The 20,906-nt window shown below is 39.4% G+C and overlaps 1 protein-coding gene across 1 annotated transcript in view; it reads right to left on the bottom strand.

Annotated features, from left to right (window-relative positions):
• Positions 1–20,906, bottom strand: part of HYDIN (HYDIN axonemal central pair apparatus protein) — a 345,392-nt gene that overhangs the window by 279,663 nt on the left and 44,823 nt on the right. Inside the window, 2 exon segments of the mRNA XM_070770879.1 lie at positions 3,856–3,980; positions 11,684–11,883. Of these exon segments, the coding sequence (XP_070626980.1) occupies positions 3,856–3,980; positions 11,684–11,883 (325 nt within the window).

The raw sequence follows: 20,906 nt of genomic DNA, 5'->3' as shown, positions 1-20,906 counted from the left end.
AAATAAATAAATAGATGAGCAGACTTAGTATGCTGAATTACTAAATATAAAATATAACTATATTTACTATATTAAAGAAATAAAAGGGAAACATGAAAAATAAGGGTAGAGAGCAATCAGATTTGACAGAACCAAATAAACTTTCAGAATTTAAAATAATTATAGATAATTGAAAAATTAAAATTCAGCAGATGAGTATTCACTGAAGAAGAAATTACTGAATGGGACAATGCATAGGAAGCATTCAGAGAAGTCCACAAGAAAATGGGAAACATAAAATACAAAAAAAAAGGGATAAATAATAGACAAATAGTAGAATATATAAGAGAATAATATAGTAGTAAGTATAAGTAATAAGTAGTTGTGGAATTCCAGAATAATAGAAAGGAGATCGGCTAATAACCCACAGGGTAAAAATAAAGAAGCATGATCCGCACCTGACACCTATGCAAAAATGAAATAAAGGATAAACCATTAACTTAAACAAAGTAGCTAAAACTACTGCCCTTATAAAAGTAGACATAAGAGAACATATTCATGATCCTGGAAAAGGTAGCGATTTCTTGGCAAGAAGGCAAAAAGCATTAATCTTAACAGAAAAAAAAATTATAATAGAGATTATAATCATCAAAATTAAAAATGTCAGCTTGTCAAGAAATATCATTAGGGAAATGAAAAGGCAATCTACAGAATGGAACAGAAGATTAACAATACATATACTTGACAGATGACTAGTATTCAGAATAATAAGTTGTAAAATACTCTTACAAATTAATGATAAAAGGAAAAACAATAAAAAATGAGGAAAAGACTTGAAACTTAATTTTAAAAGATAAATTAAAAGCCAGCAAGCACATGAAAAGGTGCCCAACATCATTAATGATTAGAGAAATAAAAACTAAAACCACTCGAATATATCACTTTATATATCCAGTATGCCTAAAATGAACGATACAACACTGTGGGCAGGCAAGGGTGTGAAGCAAATGGAACTCCCATGCTTTGTCAGTGGGAGACTAAAATGGCACTACTTTGAAAAACTGACATCCATGACGGTTTATGTACTCTGCTTTTAATCTTCCCCTCTTGGGCTACCAGGGCTGAAACTTCCCCCTTCTGCTTAAGCTAAGTCCAGGCTAGACCTGTCTTGCTAGCAGGCAGTGAAGTGTGGACACAGTTCAGTTCAACTCAGTCGTGTCCGACTCTTTGCGACCCCATGAACCACAGCATGCCAGGCCTCCCTGTCCATCACCAACTCCCGGAGTCTACCCAAACCCATGTCCATTGTGTCAGTGATGCCATCCAACCATCTCATCCTCTGTCGTCTCCTTCTCCTCCTGCCCTCAAAGTTTCCCAGCATCAGGGTTTTTTCCAATGAGTCAGCTCTTCGCATCAGGTGGCCAAAGTATTGGAGTTTCAGCTTCAACAATCAGTCCTTCCAATGAACACCCAGGACTGATTTCCTTTAGGATGGACTGCTTGGATCTCCTTGTAGTCCAAGGGACTCTCAAGAGTCTTCTCCAACACCAGAGTGGTCTAGTGTTTTTCTCCACTTTCTTCATTTTAAGTCTGAATTTGGCAATAAGGAGTTCATGATCTGAGCCACAGTCAGCTCCTGGTCTTGTTTTTGCTGAGTGTATAGAGCTTCTCCATCTTTGGCTGCAAAGAATATAATCAATCTGATCTCGGTGTCGACCATCTGGTGATGTCCATGTGTAGAGTCTTCTCTTGTGTTGTTGGAAGAGAGTGTTTGCTATGACCAGTGCGTTCTCTTGGCAGAACTCTGTTAGCCTTTGCCCTGCTTCATTCTGTACTCTAAGGCCAAATTTGCCTGTTACTCCAGGTGTTTCTTGACTTCCTACTTTTGCATTCCAGTCCCCTATAATGAAAAGGACATCCTTTATGGGTGTTAGTTCTAGAAGGTCTTGTAGGTCTTTTACAACCGTTTAACTTCAGCTTCTTCAGTGTTACTGGTTGGGGCATAGATTTGGATTACCGTGATATTGAATGGTTTGCCTTGGAAACAGAGATCATTCTGTCGTTTTTGAGATTGCATCCAAGTACTGCATTTAGGACTTTTCTGTTGACTATGATGGCTACTCCATTTCTTCTAAGGGATTCCTGCCTACAGTAGTAGATATAATGGTCATCTGAGTTAAATTCACCCATTCCAGTCCATCTTAATTCATTGATTCCTAGAATGTTGATGTTCACTCTTGCCATCTCCTGTTTGACGACTTCCAATTTGCCTTGATTCATGGATCTAATATTCCAGGTTCCTATGCAATATTGCTGTTTACAGCGTCAAATCTTGCCTGTATCACCAGTCCCATCTGCAACTGGGTGTTGTTTTTGCTTTGGGTCCATCCCTTCATTCTTTCTGGAGTTATTTCTCCACTGATCTCCAGTAGCATATTGGGCACCTACTGACCAGGGGAATTCATCTTTCAGTGTCCTATCTTTTTGCCTTTTCATACTGTTCATGGGGTTCTCGAGGCAAGAATACTGAAGTGGTTTGCCATTCCCTTCTCCAGTGGACCACATTCTGTCAGACCTCTCCACCATGACCCGGCCATCTTGGGTGGCCCCACACGGCATGGATTAGTTTCACTGAGTTAGACAAGGCTGTGGTCCGTGTGATCAGATTGGCTACTTGTCTGTGATTGTGGTTTCAGTCTGTCTGCCGTCTGATGCCCTCTCTAAGCACCTACTGTCTTACTTGGGTTTCTCTTACCTTGGACATGGGGTATCTCTTCACGGCTGCTCCAGCAAAGCGCAGCCGCCACTCCTTAAAGATAAATATAGACTGTGCCACTGATTATGAGTTGCTGTTATGTTGGGCTTTGTGGAGCCAGAACCACTTACCCACAGGTCCTTAAGCAAGGGCTTGATTGGTCCTGCTCAGACACACGTCCACAAAGCCAGCAATTCTGAACTGTGACCTAGATGTTATTTGCTGATTTTTCCCTGACTGTGCACTGTTTTCTCCCTACAATGCCCTTCTGATGCAGACAATCTGGGTCAATCAACATAAATGGGTAAAGAAGAAATGAGAAAAAGTGAGAAAAATCATGAAATAATAAATAGTAGGACAGAGGAGCCTGGTGGGCTACAGTCCATGGGGTCACAAAAGAGTCAGATGCAACTTAGCAACTGAACAACAACAACAAGATAACATATATTAATTTGCAAACCAGTTTTGGAGACTGGCATAATGTACATGCAATCTACATGACCACAGAGCAAATAGCTGCAAAAGTAGTAAGTGAATATTCATTATTATGCAGGGCAGGGCCTCTAAGAAAATGCTAGCAGCAACAAAGCCCCAGATTTAAGTAAGATGCTAAGTAAGATATTTGCATATTCTAAGGATTAAATAACCAAATCTTACACAGACTAGAGGGCACGCAGAAGAACATTTTGAACTGGAGTTTATATTTCTTAAATGTTAGACAAAGGCAGCAGTAAACTGAAAGCCCAAGGAATATTAAGTTAACTTCAAGTTTGCATTTACATATAAATAACCTCAGTCTACCAGTGTAACTTCTGGGTAACTGTTTCCTTCCCTTCCTTCTGAGCCCTGTATTTCTCAGGCTTTCAAGCACTGGAGAAATTGGTAGGTGAGATTTATATTTAATAAATATATAATTTATATTTATATATATATTTATATATAATAAATATATTATAATATATTTATTATTTCTGCTGGAGGCATTTACTCTTTAGCTCTTCCCTTGTGGGTCTTAGCTTTAATCTAATGCATTCAAAATAACCATTTCCTATTTTGCTTAATCATGTTTTCCATCCAACCTTTCATAACGTGTAGAACTTTTACCAAAGAATAATGCATACCTGTGTCGTAATGCACAATAAGTCTTTCACTGTGATTGCCCACAGTCTGTGGTTCAAAATCCACTTCCAGTTGCATGGACTCTCCTACATTAAGAGTTCCAACAGATGGCTCTACAGAGAAGGGCCTGCAACACACGAGGAGACACACACCATCAGAACACACTGCTGACTAGTGTGAGGGGAAGGGGAGAGGAAACATGAGTTCCAGGTCTGCAGACAGAGCACACCCTACACCACAATTCAGTGATTCAGAATTATACTTTCTCCTTAATGTGGAAAAACTTTATATTAATATTAAAATAACAGATATAGAACAACAAATGTAAGAAAAACTTAAATGGTGCATAATAGTCTTGTTTGTATCCTTGCCATTTAGCCATTCTTTGAACATTCACTGACTGATTCCAGTGAAGGATGGACTTATAACATGTATGCAAATACTGTAATTTGCAAAAGAACAGTACCTTCAAAGAGATAAAAACCAAGTTTTGGGAAGAGTTCAGAGAAGAGAAGGTGTCACAATGGAAAAACCATATCAAAGTCTCAAAAGGAAAGTGATCACACAATTGCATGAGGGTGAGATGAGTGCAGTTTAACAAAGGGTCTATTTATAATAAAAGGGTGAAGGGATATAGGGAAACTACAAGAGACGATGCGATCACCCAGGATTATTAACAGTAGAACGCTTACCAAAGAGCATAAATACCCAAAGAGCCAAGAAGGAGGAGTGGTTTTGGAAACCCACCAGTGGCCTATGAGAAGGCTCCAAGGGCTTTAGTCAAGAGTTACAGTCATTCCAGGGGGCCTCACACGTAAGACTCTAGGGTGAAAAGTGTCTTGACCTCATATCCTTTGTCTGATTGCCTGCTGGGGCTCCCACTGACTGACCCCAACCAAAAGCCAAAGGCATAGGAGCCTACTGACCTCTCAAACAGGTCAGCCTCCTGGGTGAGAGTAAGCTGGAAAAGGATGGAGAGCATTTGGAAAGGGGACATCTGTCTCTTGAAAATAGAATTTAGGCAAGGAGACCTTATGAGGAGGCAGGGTAGATCTGGGAACAGGAAATAATTGAGTTTAATTGCCCTGGAAAGGAGCAGTGAGAGAAGATGGATCTGATCGTGATGTACCTTAAATAACTTACAGAGCTCCTCCTTTTAAACAGGAAACCCAGCCCATTTAATTCTTTCCATGGTCCATTTCACTTCTTTAAATTGCTTGTTTTTCAAAGTAATGTGCTGGACAATGTATCTGGCAGGCTAAGCTGTTTCTGATTATTTACTTCAATGCAAGCATTTTTAGAGTCTTCATTCCTTAAAATCTTCCCTTAGATAATGAACTTAATTTCAGAAAACCTGACCTTTCTTCTTTGAGGGTATGGAGCTTACAGTCTGGGTAGCACTTGGTGGTACCTCAGATTATCACTGCAGATCTCAAGTGCTTCCTACCATGGACAACTGTTAATTTTCTCTGGTGTTCTCTACTTGGATTGCCCTTTTCTTTCACTAATTTCCCATTCCTTTATCTGTCCTTTTCCTGTACCTTCAGCACCAATCCTCCTCCGATGAGCTCCAGGCACTGCTGTAGGGGCACCATAAGGTAGTAGTTTTACTAGCCTGGAGTCAACTGAATAAATTCAAAACCCAGATCAGTCATGAGTTTGGGTAAGTTACTCAACTCAACTTTAAAGTCTTGGGACATTTAAAGTCCCAAGAAATCTGTTTCCAACCAGTTTTGGCTTTCTCATGAAACAGATGCTACTGCTGCTGCTAAGTCACGTCAGTCGTGTCCGACTCTGTGCGACCCCATAGATGGCAGCCCAACAGGCTCCTCTGTCCCTGGGATTCTCCAGACAAGAATACTGGAGTGGGTTGCCATTTCCTTCTCCAATGCATGAAAGTGAAAAATGAAAGTGAAGTCGCTCAGTCGTGTCCGACTCTTAGCGACCCCATGGACTGTAGCCTACCAGGCTCCTCCGTCCATGGGATTCTCCAGGCAAGAGTACTGGAGTGGGGTGCCATTGCCTTCTCCGCATCAAAAAGATACATCTGTCCAAATGTCCTGTATACCTGTCACATTTCACATCAGGCTGGGGCGCACAGGATGGGAGGGCTTTAGTCTCTTCACCCATAACCCTCCCTAGCACTGCATCTCCTCTTCCTTCCAGCCAGACAGTGCCTACACTGTCTACACCTACCTACACATTCCAGAACTGCTTGAGTTGTGTAAGAACATTCACTGTTTTCCCCATCATACTCCTTTCCAAAGTCACCCATCAGAGCCCACACTCTGTTACCTCTTAAATTGAATCTTTTCAGATTCTTCCTCTTATTAATAAAGTCTCCTTCCTCTCAGGGGAAGCTGTAACTATATTTTTACTTTTTACTTTGTACTATAATAAGTTTTCATGCCTGTCTCTCTCAATAGCTAGAGACTTTTGAAAGGAAAGAGAAAGCAAACAAAATTTCAAGAGCATGTACTCTACGCTGGATACTACAGTAGGCATTTCATATACGTCAATTCTTTTAGTCCTCAAAAACCTTGAGAAAGCAGGTCCTGTTATTTGCATTTTAGACATGAGAAATGTTTGCTCTAAAAGCACATGCAACTGGCCCAAAGCTACCCAACTAGTGAGTGGTACAGCAGGGATGGAAGCCTGCCATCAAGTTCAAGTTCTCCCTATCTCCCCAAACTATCCCTGAACGTGGAAACCACCTAGTTAGATTTATCTTTGTGTCTCTCACCAGCCCATGCACAGCTATTCACTCATAAGAGCCTCTCAAAACATGTTGAATTGAATTATAATCAACTTTTAAAGGGAAATTTAAAATATATCTAATTTTTACTTAATCTTTCTACCATTTTGGTGGAATACAGAAGGAGCAGACTTCTGGTATCTCAAGAATTTCTACTTGATGGGAGATGAAGGCGAGTCTTACTGTCTTTAAAGTTCTTTCCTTTCTTAAAGGCTCAGAAAGAATCAAGAACTGGCCCCAGCTTCCTGGCTTTGAGAAAAACACTGTAGTATTTTCTTCTATCTCTGCTTCCCTAGTTCCTAATATTTTTCTTCCTACACTGTGTTTTCATTTTCTTTTCAATCATTTCTCAGTAGCAAAATAACAGTTCTGGAATGAATTAGTATTACATTACAGAACCTAAGTTAATTTTCTGTGGACAAAGGGACTCTTCTTAGGACCTCTAGAAATTCTAATTCTAAAGAGTGGTAACAGTTTCTTCCTTTTTGTGCTAATTGTTGGGCTTATATTACACTAAATTTCTTCAGTGGTTAGAAAGTCACCTGGGAGAGCCATCGCTACTTAGAGCTGCCTAAGCTTCCTCAATAAATCAGACATTAATTGGAGAGAGTGTGTTAAGTTCTGGTGCTCAAACATGTCTATAATTTGATTCTGTACTTCATTTTACTAAAGGCAGACAGTCTGAAAAGGCTAGAGAATACCAAGTACCAGAAAATGATCTTACAAAGAGGTAAAAGGTGCTGTTCCTCCAGGGTATAAGGCTGGCTCTGTCTACCAGAATGTCTGGTTTTGATACCACATCCTCATTAATACTGCATACTTGATCAGGGAGGGAATTCAGGTTTGTGAAAAATCATGAGCCATGAGAAAGATTTTGTGTTTTTGTTCAATTCACTATGAACTGCTTGTAAGAACTAAAATGATCCCATCCAAATGATTCAATATTTTAGCAGAAGACTAAATATTGGTTGTATTATATTAAACACTCAGTATAAAATTAGTATTTTTTTCCTTTAGAAAATCTTATTAATTGATTCCTAAATTGAGATTTTAGATTTTGAAATTGCTTCTTCATTCTTTCTATTTCACCTTCCAAAATTAATCCTACTTTAATAGTCAAAGTTATTCTGGTACCTACAAGAGTTTTAGGTCAAATCTCTAATAAAGTTGATAAGTTATTGTTTGTGTTCTCTGTATATTTTACAGCACATTGAGGCTCCTTTTATAGTGTAAAAAAACATTATGCCTCTTTTATTGTACTTGGAGCATGTTTTTTATTTTAAATTATTGTAGAGGTTTATAGTTGTAGCTCTGTTGTTGTGATATACTGTTGGTTAGGCATCCTATAAACATTTATTGAGCACTTATTTATTCTAGACACTTTCTAGATGCTGGGGACATACAAATGAAAAGAGATAAAATCCTTGCATTTGAGAAGCTCATATTCTAATGGGAGCAACAGACACATAAAGAGAGTTTTATTTTTTGTTATTTATATGAACCTATTTATAAACTTGGCCATTAATTAAACTATTATTTCAATGAAAATAATATGATCTGCTTTTTAAAAACAATTTCCTGAGAGATATTTCTAACTGTATAATGACCATAAAAGAAGCAAGACTTTTTGACTTCCCAAACTATTACTGCTCCACTATGTCTGTTGACAACCATGTTGTCAATGAAAGAGGGGTCCTCAGTCCTGCCTGGGCAACATAATCACCTACACATTTTTTAGGATAGTCATCAGGGGATCTCCCCAGACATTCAGATTTAATACAATGTGACCACAAAATCAGCTGCATTCCTCAAAAACCAATTCTGGCTAACTTAGACAGAAAGGGGATTTATTGGAAGGATTTGGAAGTAACTCACAGAATTGACATTATGGTTGGAATACACACATTTAGAGGAAAGAACATAAAAGTACCATTTGGTACAGAATCTACACAGGAAAACAAAAATGAACAGGAAATTCAACTGAAAGATTTGATTACATAGAAGATGAAAGCTATGAAAAGCCCAACTTAAGATGGCAAACTAGCTCAGGGATTGGTAACAGCAGTAAGCCACTTCCATCACTGGGCTGGAGACAAAAGGAGAGGAGGAACTGTTAGCAGATCCTGGGGACCGGGTGGAAGTTAGAACCATGGCAGGTCTGTCTGACAGGAACTAGAACGGTAGAGGAGATGCACCTGCTTGCTGGGGACTCTACTGAAGTCAGAGAGGGAAAAAGAGAAATACTGTGACTTCTTCCCACTCTCCAACCTCCTTCTAGTTCCCACCTCCTGGACAAACACAGCTGGCATCCAGCAGGTGTGCAGGCTAGGGGGGCTAACACAGCCCAACACTGATGCTGAGCAAAGTCTGGAAGGGTGAGGAATGGATCTTAAGGTAAACAAGGCCAGAACTGGCCCATGTTGGTTTTTAATCCAAGTTTTATTATTAACTTACTGGGAGAATTTGAATAAGTCATTTTCCTTCTCAGACCTTACTTCTTTCATCTGTAAAATTAAAATGTGGGACTATGAATTTCTAATGTCATTATGATTCCTGGCTAGTCCTTGAGTTAGCTCACATTTTACCTTAGAAGTGCTTCTACATTATGACTCACTTTCAGTTGTATGGATACAAAAGTTTTAGATCTTTTCCTGCAAATTCATACTATTAACTCTGTGATTTCATTTTACTTTATATGAATGTATTGCCATTTATGTGTAGTTTTGAAGATTCAGCCAAACAATTCAGGGAGATATGCTGCCTGTGTTTGTTTTTCTACCTTATGTGGATTCTTTCTTTCACTGGAACAATATCAATGTAACAGGAAGTTTTTAACGTGTATTATGGATGGCAGTTATGAACAGTCTTTTTTTCTTAATGTAAAGAGATTGGTTCTTTCTAAGTGACAGTGAGCCAGTTGAACAACTTGCTCCCTTCCCTTCAATCAAAATATGAGTCTCATCACAAAATGCAAACAAAAGCTTTATAAGTACTTTGACAATATGAACACACACTGATTTACAAGAGTTTTTCCTTTGCTTCTGCTGACTGATTATCTAAAGTGGGTCAGAGTCCTGCTTCCACCCAGGAGGAAGAAAGCTTGAAAGAGTGTTTCTCCAACCCTAACAATGAAAAAAACCAGATAAACCACAAAATCACAATTTTTCTCAAACCCATAAGAGAGCTGACATTGCAGGCAAACAAAAATGGGCAATGCCCTGCTCCTAATTAAGATGAGACATGTGCCAAGGAGTTCACCTGTGGAAGACAGAGCATTCCTACAAGCAGAAGAAATAATGAAAGAGGATAGAGCAAAAGCAAAAGACATATTTGAAGAGATAATAGCTGATATTTTCCAAAAATAGTGAAAGATCCAAGAAGCTCAGAGAATGTCATGCAGGATTAAAAAAAAAAAAAACAAAATAAAAGCAAAATAAAATTCTTAAAACAAAAAATAACCAAAAACAAAATCCACACCTAGATTCATCACATTTAAACTGCTAAAAAACAAATATCTTCAGAAATCTTGACGGTAGCCCAAGAAAAAGATATAATTACCTATAGACCTATAGATGAACAAAGCTAGAAATCTCTAAAATCTCATTAGAAAAATGTAAGCCAAAAGCCAATAAAGTGACATCTTTCCAGTACTAAAAAAATGTATATATAATTCTATATTCATCAAATGTATACAGAATTCACAACTCTATAGAGAAAAAACCTTTCAAAAATGAAGACAATATGCTTTTTCTTCAGGTAGACAAAAACTGATAGAATATCTACTAGATTTGTGCTACAAGAAATATTAAAGTAGATTTCAGCCAGGAACAAATGATGCCAGACAGAAACTTGAATCTACATGAACTGGTTTACAGATAGTGATGCTCCTGGGACACATGTAAGAATAAGCATGAATTCCCTCCTGTGGGATGTGCCTCAACATATATTATGGCATCCCTGCTACTTATAGCATAGCAGACCAAGTAACCCGAAAACTCTCCCACCACAAAATACCTAGGAAGTCTGGATAAAAAAAAAAATAACTTATGTAAATGTGTAGCTAAGCATGTAAAAAAAAAAAGAAAGAAAGAAAAGGCAAATCCACAGGATTCAAATCCTCAGGAAAATAAGAACCAGAGCAGTAGGCTACTGAGCCCTCGAAGCCTGGGTTTTAACAGCCCTGCTAAAGCAGGAGAAAAGGTCTTGGGATGGTGAAGTCAGGGGGACTGGTAACAAAATCCCCATTTAAACCTGAGAAATGTCAAAGGCTACCAAAATATTAGCACAAGGAAAAATGACTATCTGGGTTCCGAGGGAGGGAAAGAGGGACTCTAGGGAATTCATATTGGACACGTGTCTTCTACAGGTTTGGGGTTTGGACACGCACGCTCAGTCCAGGAAACCCTAAGCCAAGAAACTCCCAGAAAGGCAGTCTATGTGGTCTAACCTTTGGTAACCAGGCAGAAGTAAATGCTAATCCTTTCTGAAGAGATGTCTCCTTAAACTAGCAAAGGATTCCACAGATAAAGCCCTGATGAAAATGAATTCATGATTCAGCCCAGGATCTGCACTATTTTTCAAAAAGCCATAGAAAAGAACTTGACCTTCTGTCTCCTGTCTTCCCAAGCTGGCCATTCTTATTATGGTCCTGCTAATCAGCCAGCATTTTCATGTCCCATAACAACTGTTCTTTCCTGCCTTATAAGAGAGGTCCTTGAAGGCCATATTAGTACTGTCTCACTGTCTACTACACTGTAGCTACCAAATAAATAATCAGATTAACATTGAACACCTTCACTTACTAGCTGTGTGCTCTTGAGCAAGTTAGACAATCTCTCTATTGCTCAGTCTCTTATCCAGAATTTCAGAAAACCACCTTACCCAAATAGGTAATCTTGAATTTTGGTTTTCTCATGGGATGAAGAGGAAGTCCGCCCCATATCAAGGAGGTCTCCCATCCTTGCAACTGAAGATTGTAATAAGCAGTTGCATCTTGACTGCTACTCTGGGAAATTACATGTGTGGACTAGACTTAGCTAGAATCAATCAAAACCAAGAGCTGAAGGAATGCATACCCATGAGTTTTGATGTGAAATACAGAATCTTTGTTGCCAATGTTTCGTACCAGCAGGATCTTCTGAGTGCTGTATTTGACAGGGCATGTGGAAAAATTCAGCTTGTCAGGAAAATCTATGATGGCTCGTGCACCTCTAGCTTTGATGGGCACAATAAACTTTTCTCTTTCAGTAACACAGGTCAACATATGGGCATAATCCTACAAGAGAAGGAGACAATCATTACTTGTGAAAACACCAACATGATCAAGATAACTACAAGAAATATGGCTGTATGCCAAGCATCTTGGAAAACAGTGTAGTCTATGTGTATGTATATATTTTATGAAACCTTCTCAAGAAAGATGTACTTTCAATGAGATTAATTAAAACCTACAAGCCAATAGAGAAGCTTATACTTCTTGTGTTTCTCAGACATTAGGGAGGTGGGATGCAGGATAGTTGAGGTGCATTCTTCTTTAGACCAGAGGAGGTTCACACCTGTAACTTCATGTCCTCCTTCTAAACCCTACCAACTGATCCTTCAAGCCATCTATTAGACTGATAGCTCCAATTAATGGTCTCTAACCATACTCTTGCAATATGACTGTACAGCTTCTCCATCATGAGTGGAGTCTATTTCTTCAACTGTGTTCTGACCAATGGAATTTGGTAGAACGTATGCTATGCCAGGTCCAGGCTAAAGCCTCAAGAAGTTTTGGGCATTTCCGGTCTAGCTCTTGAAATCATGCCATGTAAGTAAGTCTGGTCTAGCCTACTGCAAGATGGCAGCCCAGTTATCCCAGCCAGGGCCATGCTAGACCAGACTGAGGCACCAGATATGTGAGACAGCCCAGCCAAGTTAAGCAGTTGCTTACTCAACTCATGAGTGGGTCCCATCAAGTTTAGGTAAACAATAGTCTTATGAGCCTTAATACTTGAATTTGGGAGTGATCTGTCATTATACAACAATAGATAAGAACACAGAGCCATTTCAAACCTCACCTCATGTGCAAAGCCATTACTGACCATTCCAAATAAAAATGCTGAGGTCTTGGGTATCTATCTTCCCCTGTCTTAAGTTTAAATGCATAAATGCGACAGAAGTACTGAATCAAGTCACCCTTTACCTCCTCTCATAAAATTGGAATTCTTACCCTCAATGCACCAAAGTTCAAAGTAAACCCTCACCAACAAGCAAACCTAAATGTGAAAGCAAAGTGTTAACAGTCCCCTCAAGAATAGGCCAGAAGCTCAGAATCACCGTGAAAGGAATTTTCTATCTAAACCAGGATCATTTTCCTTCAAGTTTCCCCAGCATTTTAGCATGTGTTTTTGGCTGCAAGACAATCCTGATTAAGCATTATGGCCTCTTGGAACTCAAGTTTCCTTTTGGTAATCACATAACAAATGGTTTTCAGTGGTGAGGGTTTTCAAACCTCTTTGGACTTGAAGTACTGAGCAGAAAACGGGAATGTCTGACAAACTGACAATTAGACCTTAAGGCCACGCACTCAGTTTCATGAAATCCACAGGACAAGTAGAAAGCAGTGGTACTCTCAATTAGTCTATTCATCCAACCATGTTAATCAGTGTTCAGGTGCCAGGCACTGAGCTGGGTCTGGGTGAACAACTGAGTAGTAAACACAAACATGGATCACCTCGAGCTTACACAGTGATGGCAGAGACAATGAATGAGTAAATAAAGCATATCTAATGTACAATGTAATACATACACAAATATATAAAAATATATAAAGATAAAACAGCTAGGAGTGGTCTCATGCTGCTACTGCTGCTGCTGCTAAGTCACTTCAGTCATGTCCGACTCTGTGTGACCCCACAGACGGCAGCCCATCAGGCTCCCCCATCCCTGGGATTCTCCAGGCAAGAATGGGAGTGGGTTGCCATTTCCTTCTCCAATGCATGATAGTGAAAAGTGAAAGTGAAGTCACTCAGTCATGTCCAACTCTTCGCGACCCCATGGACGACACAGCCTTAAATCTGCAGTCTCTCTGCCTCCCTGAACTCCAAACTCACACCCAGCAGCCCAATCAGCATCTCAATGGCTACAAACTTACCATGGCCCAGAGCAAAGTCCCTGACTAATGCCATTGCCTACAACTGTACACAGAGAGACCCTGCCAAGGGAAAGAATGGGGCCTGAAATCCAGTTCACTCTGGCAGTGCCTACTGAATCAGTCTACAGGAGCAGCCTTTTCTCATGCCCACAAGAGCTCCACAATGCTGACTGAGGTCCTGATCATGACCTTCTTTCCACTTTAAATCTGTCCCTTTACTGCCTCCCCATCTCGGTACTGGCATCTACATCCTTCCAGAGGCCTGGATTTAATATCTTGGCATGAGACATCCTTGATTGCTCTATTTCTCAATTTCTTAGTAAACATATAGGACTGACCTTCAAAATATATCTAGACCACAATTAGGTCTCACTACCTCTACTCTGCCATCCTGACCTGACCCTACCCTCTCCAAAAACATGAATGATGTTGAAAGCTGATCATGATGCACCTGACTTGTTTTAAAAGAATGACTAGCTGCTATGCAGGCAACGAACTGTAAGGAGGCTAAGAGGAAAAAAGGGTGGCCAGTTAGGAAGCCACTGCAGCAGTCCAAGCAAGAGATGACACTGACCCGGCTTAGTACAATAAATGCTTAGCCTAGTGCTTGGTGAGTAGTAAGTATTCAATGAATGTTAGTTGTCATTACAAAAATGTTGCATAAAACACAATGATTTGCACAAGGCATGTAGGAAAAACTCAATTTCTACTCTTGTTAGGATAATAATGGTAATCCTGGTGATTAATGATGATAATGATAGAACAGGATAATTTTGGAAAACAACACGGACTTCAAAGAAAGTTAAATGGTGAAATGACAATACAGGAAGGGGCTGCTTTAGGTTAGAACAGCCAAGAAGGCCTCCCTGAGGACGTGACCTCTAAATGGAGACCTGAACAAGAAAACATCCAGTCACGCAAGGTCTAGAAATGCAGTGCTCCTGGCGAGGGGAGTTGCAAACATGAAGGTCCCAAGGTAGGAGCAAGTCATGAAAATTAGTGGGCAGGATTCATGGAATTTATTTAGATTTCATGAATTTCATGAATTGGACTCTTAGTCCTTCCATTGGTTTTGGTTTCTGCACAGTAATAGCAGGCTCAAAAATTATGCCATTCAGATATAAGGAAGTACAAGTCCCATGAAGCATACTTGATCCTAGAAAACTCCACAGAATTCAACAATGAAACAGTCGAGTCTGATTACATCAGAATCCTAAAGAGATAAGTACTGTTTTCACTTTTTCTTAGGAGATCAAACCCAGCAAGCAAAGGTTTTGCTGGGAATTAGAAACTGGAAGCTGCTGGCATATGTGGAAACTTAATATTATTAACTGAGGCTTTGACAGAGAGAACAAAAGATGCTGCTGAATCCATGAAGAGAGGTGATCCGCAAGTATGTTTTTTATATTTACATAATTCTCTGTCTTGTTCTATAAGGAATTGAAGACAGCTGAAAATAGTGTAGGAGGCTAGTCGAAATATTCACAGGGATGTGTTCAAATCTTTTCAAATTTCCCAATGAGGAAGATTTGAAATTTTATCAGAATTATATACTTTTTCATAATCAATTCACATAAAAGAATATGAAGGAATTCTTCACACAACTCCTTAAAAATGTATTCTAATCGCTAAAGTTCTATATTTAAGATGACTATATTAGATTATATAATATACAATTATATATTGCTCTATTGGCTTAAAATTAATCCATGTGTTGTGACTTGGGAGGATTTGTCAGCCTGCAAGCTAAGCAACTGCTTTAGCTGATGTACTTCCTTCCACTGTACTTAAATTCAGAGCAACCAGGTCACCATTCAGAGCCAAAATATTTATTCCTCACTCTTTCTCCTCTACTATGAGAGACTTAGTCGTGAATTACTTTACATCCTAAAAATGCTAAATGGTCTCCAGATGAAATTTCCAATCCAGTTTTTTGTCCATTAGCCTCCCTTCCAACATGCCTATCCTCCAAACTTTAAAAAAAAAAAAAAAAATGCAGTGGAATACGAAAGTGGCAGATTTGACTCTGAGAAGTGGAAAAAATGAATCTTGATTTTATATTAGCTCCATGACAGAAAGCAAATGTGGCAATAATTCTGTCCTTTAATGTCTTAGGCAAAGAAAAATGATGTCTTCTACGGCAGCAAACAACTCCCCAGGCATTCAAGAGTGAGCCCAGCCCGTGGTTAAGCCCTTGCAATCCTCTTTCTGCCTTTTCTCCACTCCTAAACTTGAGGTGGAAGGACTAACACAGTAAAACCAGGTATGATTATGACTCAGCACATCTAATACTCACTGTCCTTGAAAAACATTATAAATTTCCTATCCACTTAAAACTACTTTATAGTATATTCTCTATCTGAAATTCACCTTTCTAAAGGGAAGAATCAGTTCTCAAGTCCCAATCAGTTTAAAAACAAGACTAATCAGGTCTCATGAACCTTATTCTCTATCACTCTTGAGTCTTCATATGATTTAGCTGAGGTCTCAGCTTCTTAGGGGCACCTACACGTTTCCATCTATTAAAAGGGAATAACCTCTGACCTTTGGCTTGTGAAGACACCCAAGGAATTTCAAATTTATTTTGATCACTTTTATCATTAGTATATAACAATAATGTGGTTACCTCATGATTCATATACAAATCATCCATTTAAGGTAATTAATATCCTCTTGAGCTTTTTTGCTAAGTTACGTTAAATCTACCAGTCTACCTGTATCTAAGTCCATATACTCTGCCTTCACTCCTGTTCTTATCTAAGACCAACTTCTTGCCTCGAATACTAGATCAACCTTTTTACTCACCTCAGGATTTTCCCGAAGCAGCAATTTTCCCTCTTCACGGAATATTCACAGCTTATAACAACGCTTAAATTGCTTAAATAAACATCAGCTTATAACAATGCTTAAATCGCTTATGCAAACATCAGCTTATAACAATGCTTAAGTAGCCTCACCTTAAATATTAAATAAACAACCCTCAATTTCAACACCCACCTCTAGCTACTGCCCCATTTTCCAATTACTCTTTATAGCAAAACTCCTCAACAGTGTTATTATACTCAATATCACCACCTCCTCATTTTCCATTCTTTCTTCTACCCACCACATCAGGCTTCTGTACCCAACATTCCACAGAAACTGTTCTCACCGAGGTCACTAATGACTTTGCCAAACCCAAAGGCTAAGTCCACATCCTTGCTTTATTCTATTCTTAATAGCTTTGGGCACAGTGGATTACTTATGTTTTTCATAATAAATTGATTTTATTGAAGTACAGTTGACTTACAATATTTCAGGTGCACAGCAAGGTGATTCAGTTATACATATACACATATATTATTTTTCAGGTTATTTTCCATTATAGGTTATTAGGGATCAAGACCATCCCCAAGAAAAAGAAATGCAAAAAAGCAAAATGGCTGTCTGAGGAGGCCCTACAAATAGCTGTGAAAAGAAGAGAGGTGAAAAGCAAAGGAGAAAAGGAAAGATACACCCATCTGAATGCAGAGTTCCAAAGAATAGCAAGGAGAGATAAGAAAGCCTTCCTCAGAGATCAATGCAAAGAAATAGAGGAAAACAATAGAATAGGAAAGACTAGAGATCTCTTCAAGAAAATTAGAGATATCAAGGGAACATTTCATGCAAATATGGACTCAATAAAGGACAGAAATGGTATGGACCTAACAGAAGCAGAAGATATTAAGAAGAGGTGGCAAGAACACACATAAGAACTATACAAAAAAGATCTTCATGACCCAGATAATCACGATGGTGTGATCACTCACCCAGACATCCTGGAATGTGAAGTCAAGTGGGCTTTAGGAAGCATCACTATGAACAAAGCTAGTGGAGGTGATGGAATTCCAGTTGAGCTACTTTAAATCCTAAAAGATGATGTTGTGAAAGTGCTGCACTCAATACATCAACAAATTTGGAAAACTCAGCAGTGGCCACAGGACTGGAAAAGGTCAGTATTCAATCCAATCCCAAAGAAAGGCAATGACAAAGAATGCTCAAACTACCACACAACTGCACTCATCTCACACACTAGGAAAATAACACTCAAAATTCTCCAAGCCAGGCTTCAGCAATACGTGAATTGTGAACTTCCAGATATTCAAGCTGGTTTCAGAAAAGGCAGAGGAACCAGAGATCAAATTGCCAACATCCACTGGATCATCAAAAAAGCAAGAGAGTTCCAGAAAAACATCTATTTCTGCTTTATTGACTATGCCAAAGCCTTTGACTGTGTGGATCACAACAAACTGTGGAAAATTTTGAAAGAGATGGGAATACCACACCACCTGACTTGCCTCTTGAGAAACCTGTATGCAGGTCAGGAAGCAACAGTTAGAACTGGACATGGAACAACAGACTGGTTCCAAATAGGAAAAGGAGTACGTCAAGGCTGTATATTGTCACCCTACTTATTTAACTTATATGCAGAGTACATCATGAGAAACGCTGGGCTGGAGGTAGCACAAGCTGGAATCAAGATTGCTGGGAGAAATATCAATAACCTCAGATATGCAGGGGACATCACTCTTATGTCAGAAAGTGAAGAATTAAAGAGCCTTTGATGAAAGTGAAAGAGGAGAGCGAAAATGTTGGCTTAACACTCAACATTCAGAAAACTAAGATCATGTCATCTGGTCCCATCACTTCATGGCAATTAGATGGGGAAACAGTGGAAACAGTGGCGGATTTTATTTTGGGGGGCTTCAAAATCACTGCAGATGGTGACTGCAGCCATGAAATTAAAAGACGCTTACTCCTTGGAAGGAAAGTTATGACCAACCTCGACAGCATTTTAAAAAGCAGAGAAATTACTTTGTCAACAAAGGTCCATCTAGTCAAGGCTATGGTTTTCCAGTGGTCATGTACGGATGTGAGAGTTGGACTGTGAAGAAAGCTGAGCGCCGAAGAATTGATGCTTTTGAACTGTGGTGTTGGAGAAGACTCTTGAGAGTCCCTTGGACTGCAAGGAGATCCAACCAGTCCATCCTCAAGGAAATCAGTCCTGGGTGTTCATTGGAAGGACTGATGTTGAAGCTGAAACTCCAATAATTTGGCCACCTGATGCAAAGAGCTGACTCATTTGAAAAGACCCTGATGTTGGGAAAGATTGAAGGCAGGAGTAGAAGGGGACGACAGAGGATGAGATGGTTAGTTGGCATCACCAACTCAGTGGACATGAGTCTGGGTAAACTCTGGGAAATGGTGATAGACAGGGAGGCCTGGCATGCTGTAGTTCACGGGGTCACAAAAAGTCGGATACGACTGAGCGACTGAACTGAACTGACAGGTTATTACAAAATCTTGATTACAGTTCCCTGTGCTATAGAGTAATTCTTTGTTGCTTGTTGTATATCTATTATTTTAATTAGAAATCTAGCATTCTAGTCACACTAAGTCAAACAAGTGGAGTCAAAATGTCATAAATATTTTAGTGCTTCTTTTTTAATATACTTTATCTATTGACTATACTAAGGCCTCTGGCTGTGTGGATCACAATAAACTGTAAAAAATTCTTAAAGAGATGGGAATAACAGACCACTTCACCTATCTCCTGAGAAACCTGTGTGCAGGTCAAGAAGTAACAGTTAGAACCTAACATGGAACAATGGACTGGTTCAAATTGGGAAAGGAGTACAAAAAGGCTGTATATTGTCACCCTGCTTATTTAACTTCTAGGCAGAGTACATCGTATGAAATGTCAGGCTGGATGAATTACAAGCTGGAACCAAGACTGCTGGGAGAGGTACCAACAACTTCAGGTATGTAGATGATACCACTCTATTGGCAGAAAGTAAAGAGGAACTAAAGAGTCTCTTGATAAGGGTGAAGGAGGAGAGTGAAAAAGCTGGCTTGAAACTCAACATTCAAAAAATTAAGATCATGGCATCTGGTCCCTTCACTTCAAGGCAAATAGAAGGTGAAAAAGTGAAGCAGTGGTAAAGTTTATTTGGGGGGGCTCCAAAATCACTGTGAATGGTGACTGCAGCCATGAAATTAAAAGATGCTGCTCCTTGGAAGGAAAGCTATGACAAACCTAGATAGCATATTAAAAAGCAGAGATATCACTTTGCTGACAAAGGTCTGTGTAGTCAAAGCTATGGTTTTTCTAGTATGTACAGATGTGAGAGCTGGACAATAAAGAAGGCTGAACACTGAAGAACTGATGCTTTTGAATTGTTGTACTGGAGAAGGCTCTTGAGAGTCCCGTGGACAGTAAGGAAATCAAACCAGTCGATCCTAAAGGAAATCAACCCCAAAAATTCATTGGAAGGACTGTTGCTAAAACTGAAGCTCCAATACTTTGGCCACCTGATGTGAAGAGCTGACTCATTGGAAAAGACCCTCCTGCTGGGAAAGACTGAAGGCAAAAGGGGAAGGGGTGGAGGAAGAGATAGATAGCATCACCAACTCAATGGACACAAATGTGAGCAAACTCTGGGATATAGTGGAGAACAGAGGAGCCTGGTGGGCTTATAGTCCATGGAGTTGCAAAGAGTTAGACACAATTCAGTGACTAAAAAATAACAATCCATCTGGACTATGAAGCACTGCAGTCTCTGGGTTTCCCTCCTACTTCATGACTACTTCTTCTTAGCATCATACTCTGCTGACCACCAAGGGTGGTACTTATATTTATGATTTATGATTTTTAAATGTTTGCCTGTAGCCCCAACACTTCCCCTTTACTGAAGACCATTGTGTCCAACTGCTTCCTTGATATTTCTACTTGGATGTCTAAAGGGAAATTTAAACTTAACATATAAAACTGAGTTCCTGGTTCCCTTCCTCACTCCTCCCACTGGGTCGGTTTCCATCAAGTACACGTGTTGGAAGTCCTGCTCACGTCTCACTGGCCAACACATAGACACAGCAGCTACAAAGAAGGCTGGGGAAATGCAGCCTTTTATCTCTGGCAGCTATGAATCCAATCAAAATTTGTGATTCTCTTACCAATGAGGAAAGAGAAATATAGATGTCAAGGGTACACAGCTAGCCATTACGCCTCACACCTTCTTCAGTCTATTCTCCACAGAGCAACCAGAATGATCGTAAAATGTAAGTCAGATATGTAATTCCTAATCAAAATTCACCAGGGTAGAAAAAGGGAAAGAATCAAGCATTTATTCTATCTTTCCTGTATG

The sequence above is a fragment of the Bos indicus genome, chromosome 18 (genome assembly GCF_029378745.1).
Source record: "Bos indicus isolate NIAB-ARS_2022 breed Sahiwal x Tharparkar chromosome 18, NIAB-ARS_B.indTharparkar_mat_pri_1.0, whole genome shotgun sequence".
NCBI classification, from domain to species: Eukaryota; Metazoa; Chordata; class Mammalia; order Artiodactyla; family Bovidae; genus Bos; species Bos indicus.
This window is presented reverse-complemented; position numbering and strand designations above follow the sequence as displayed.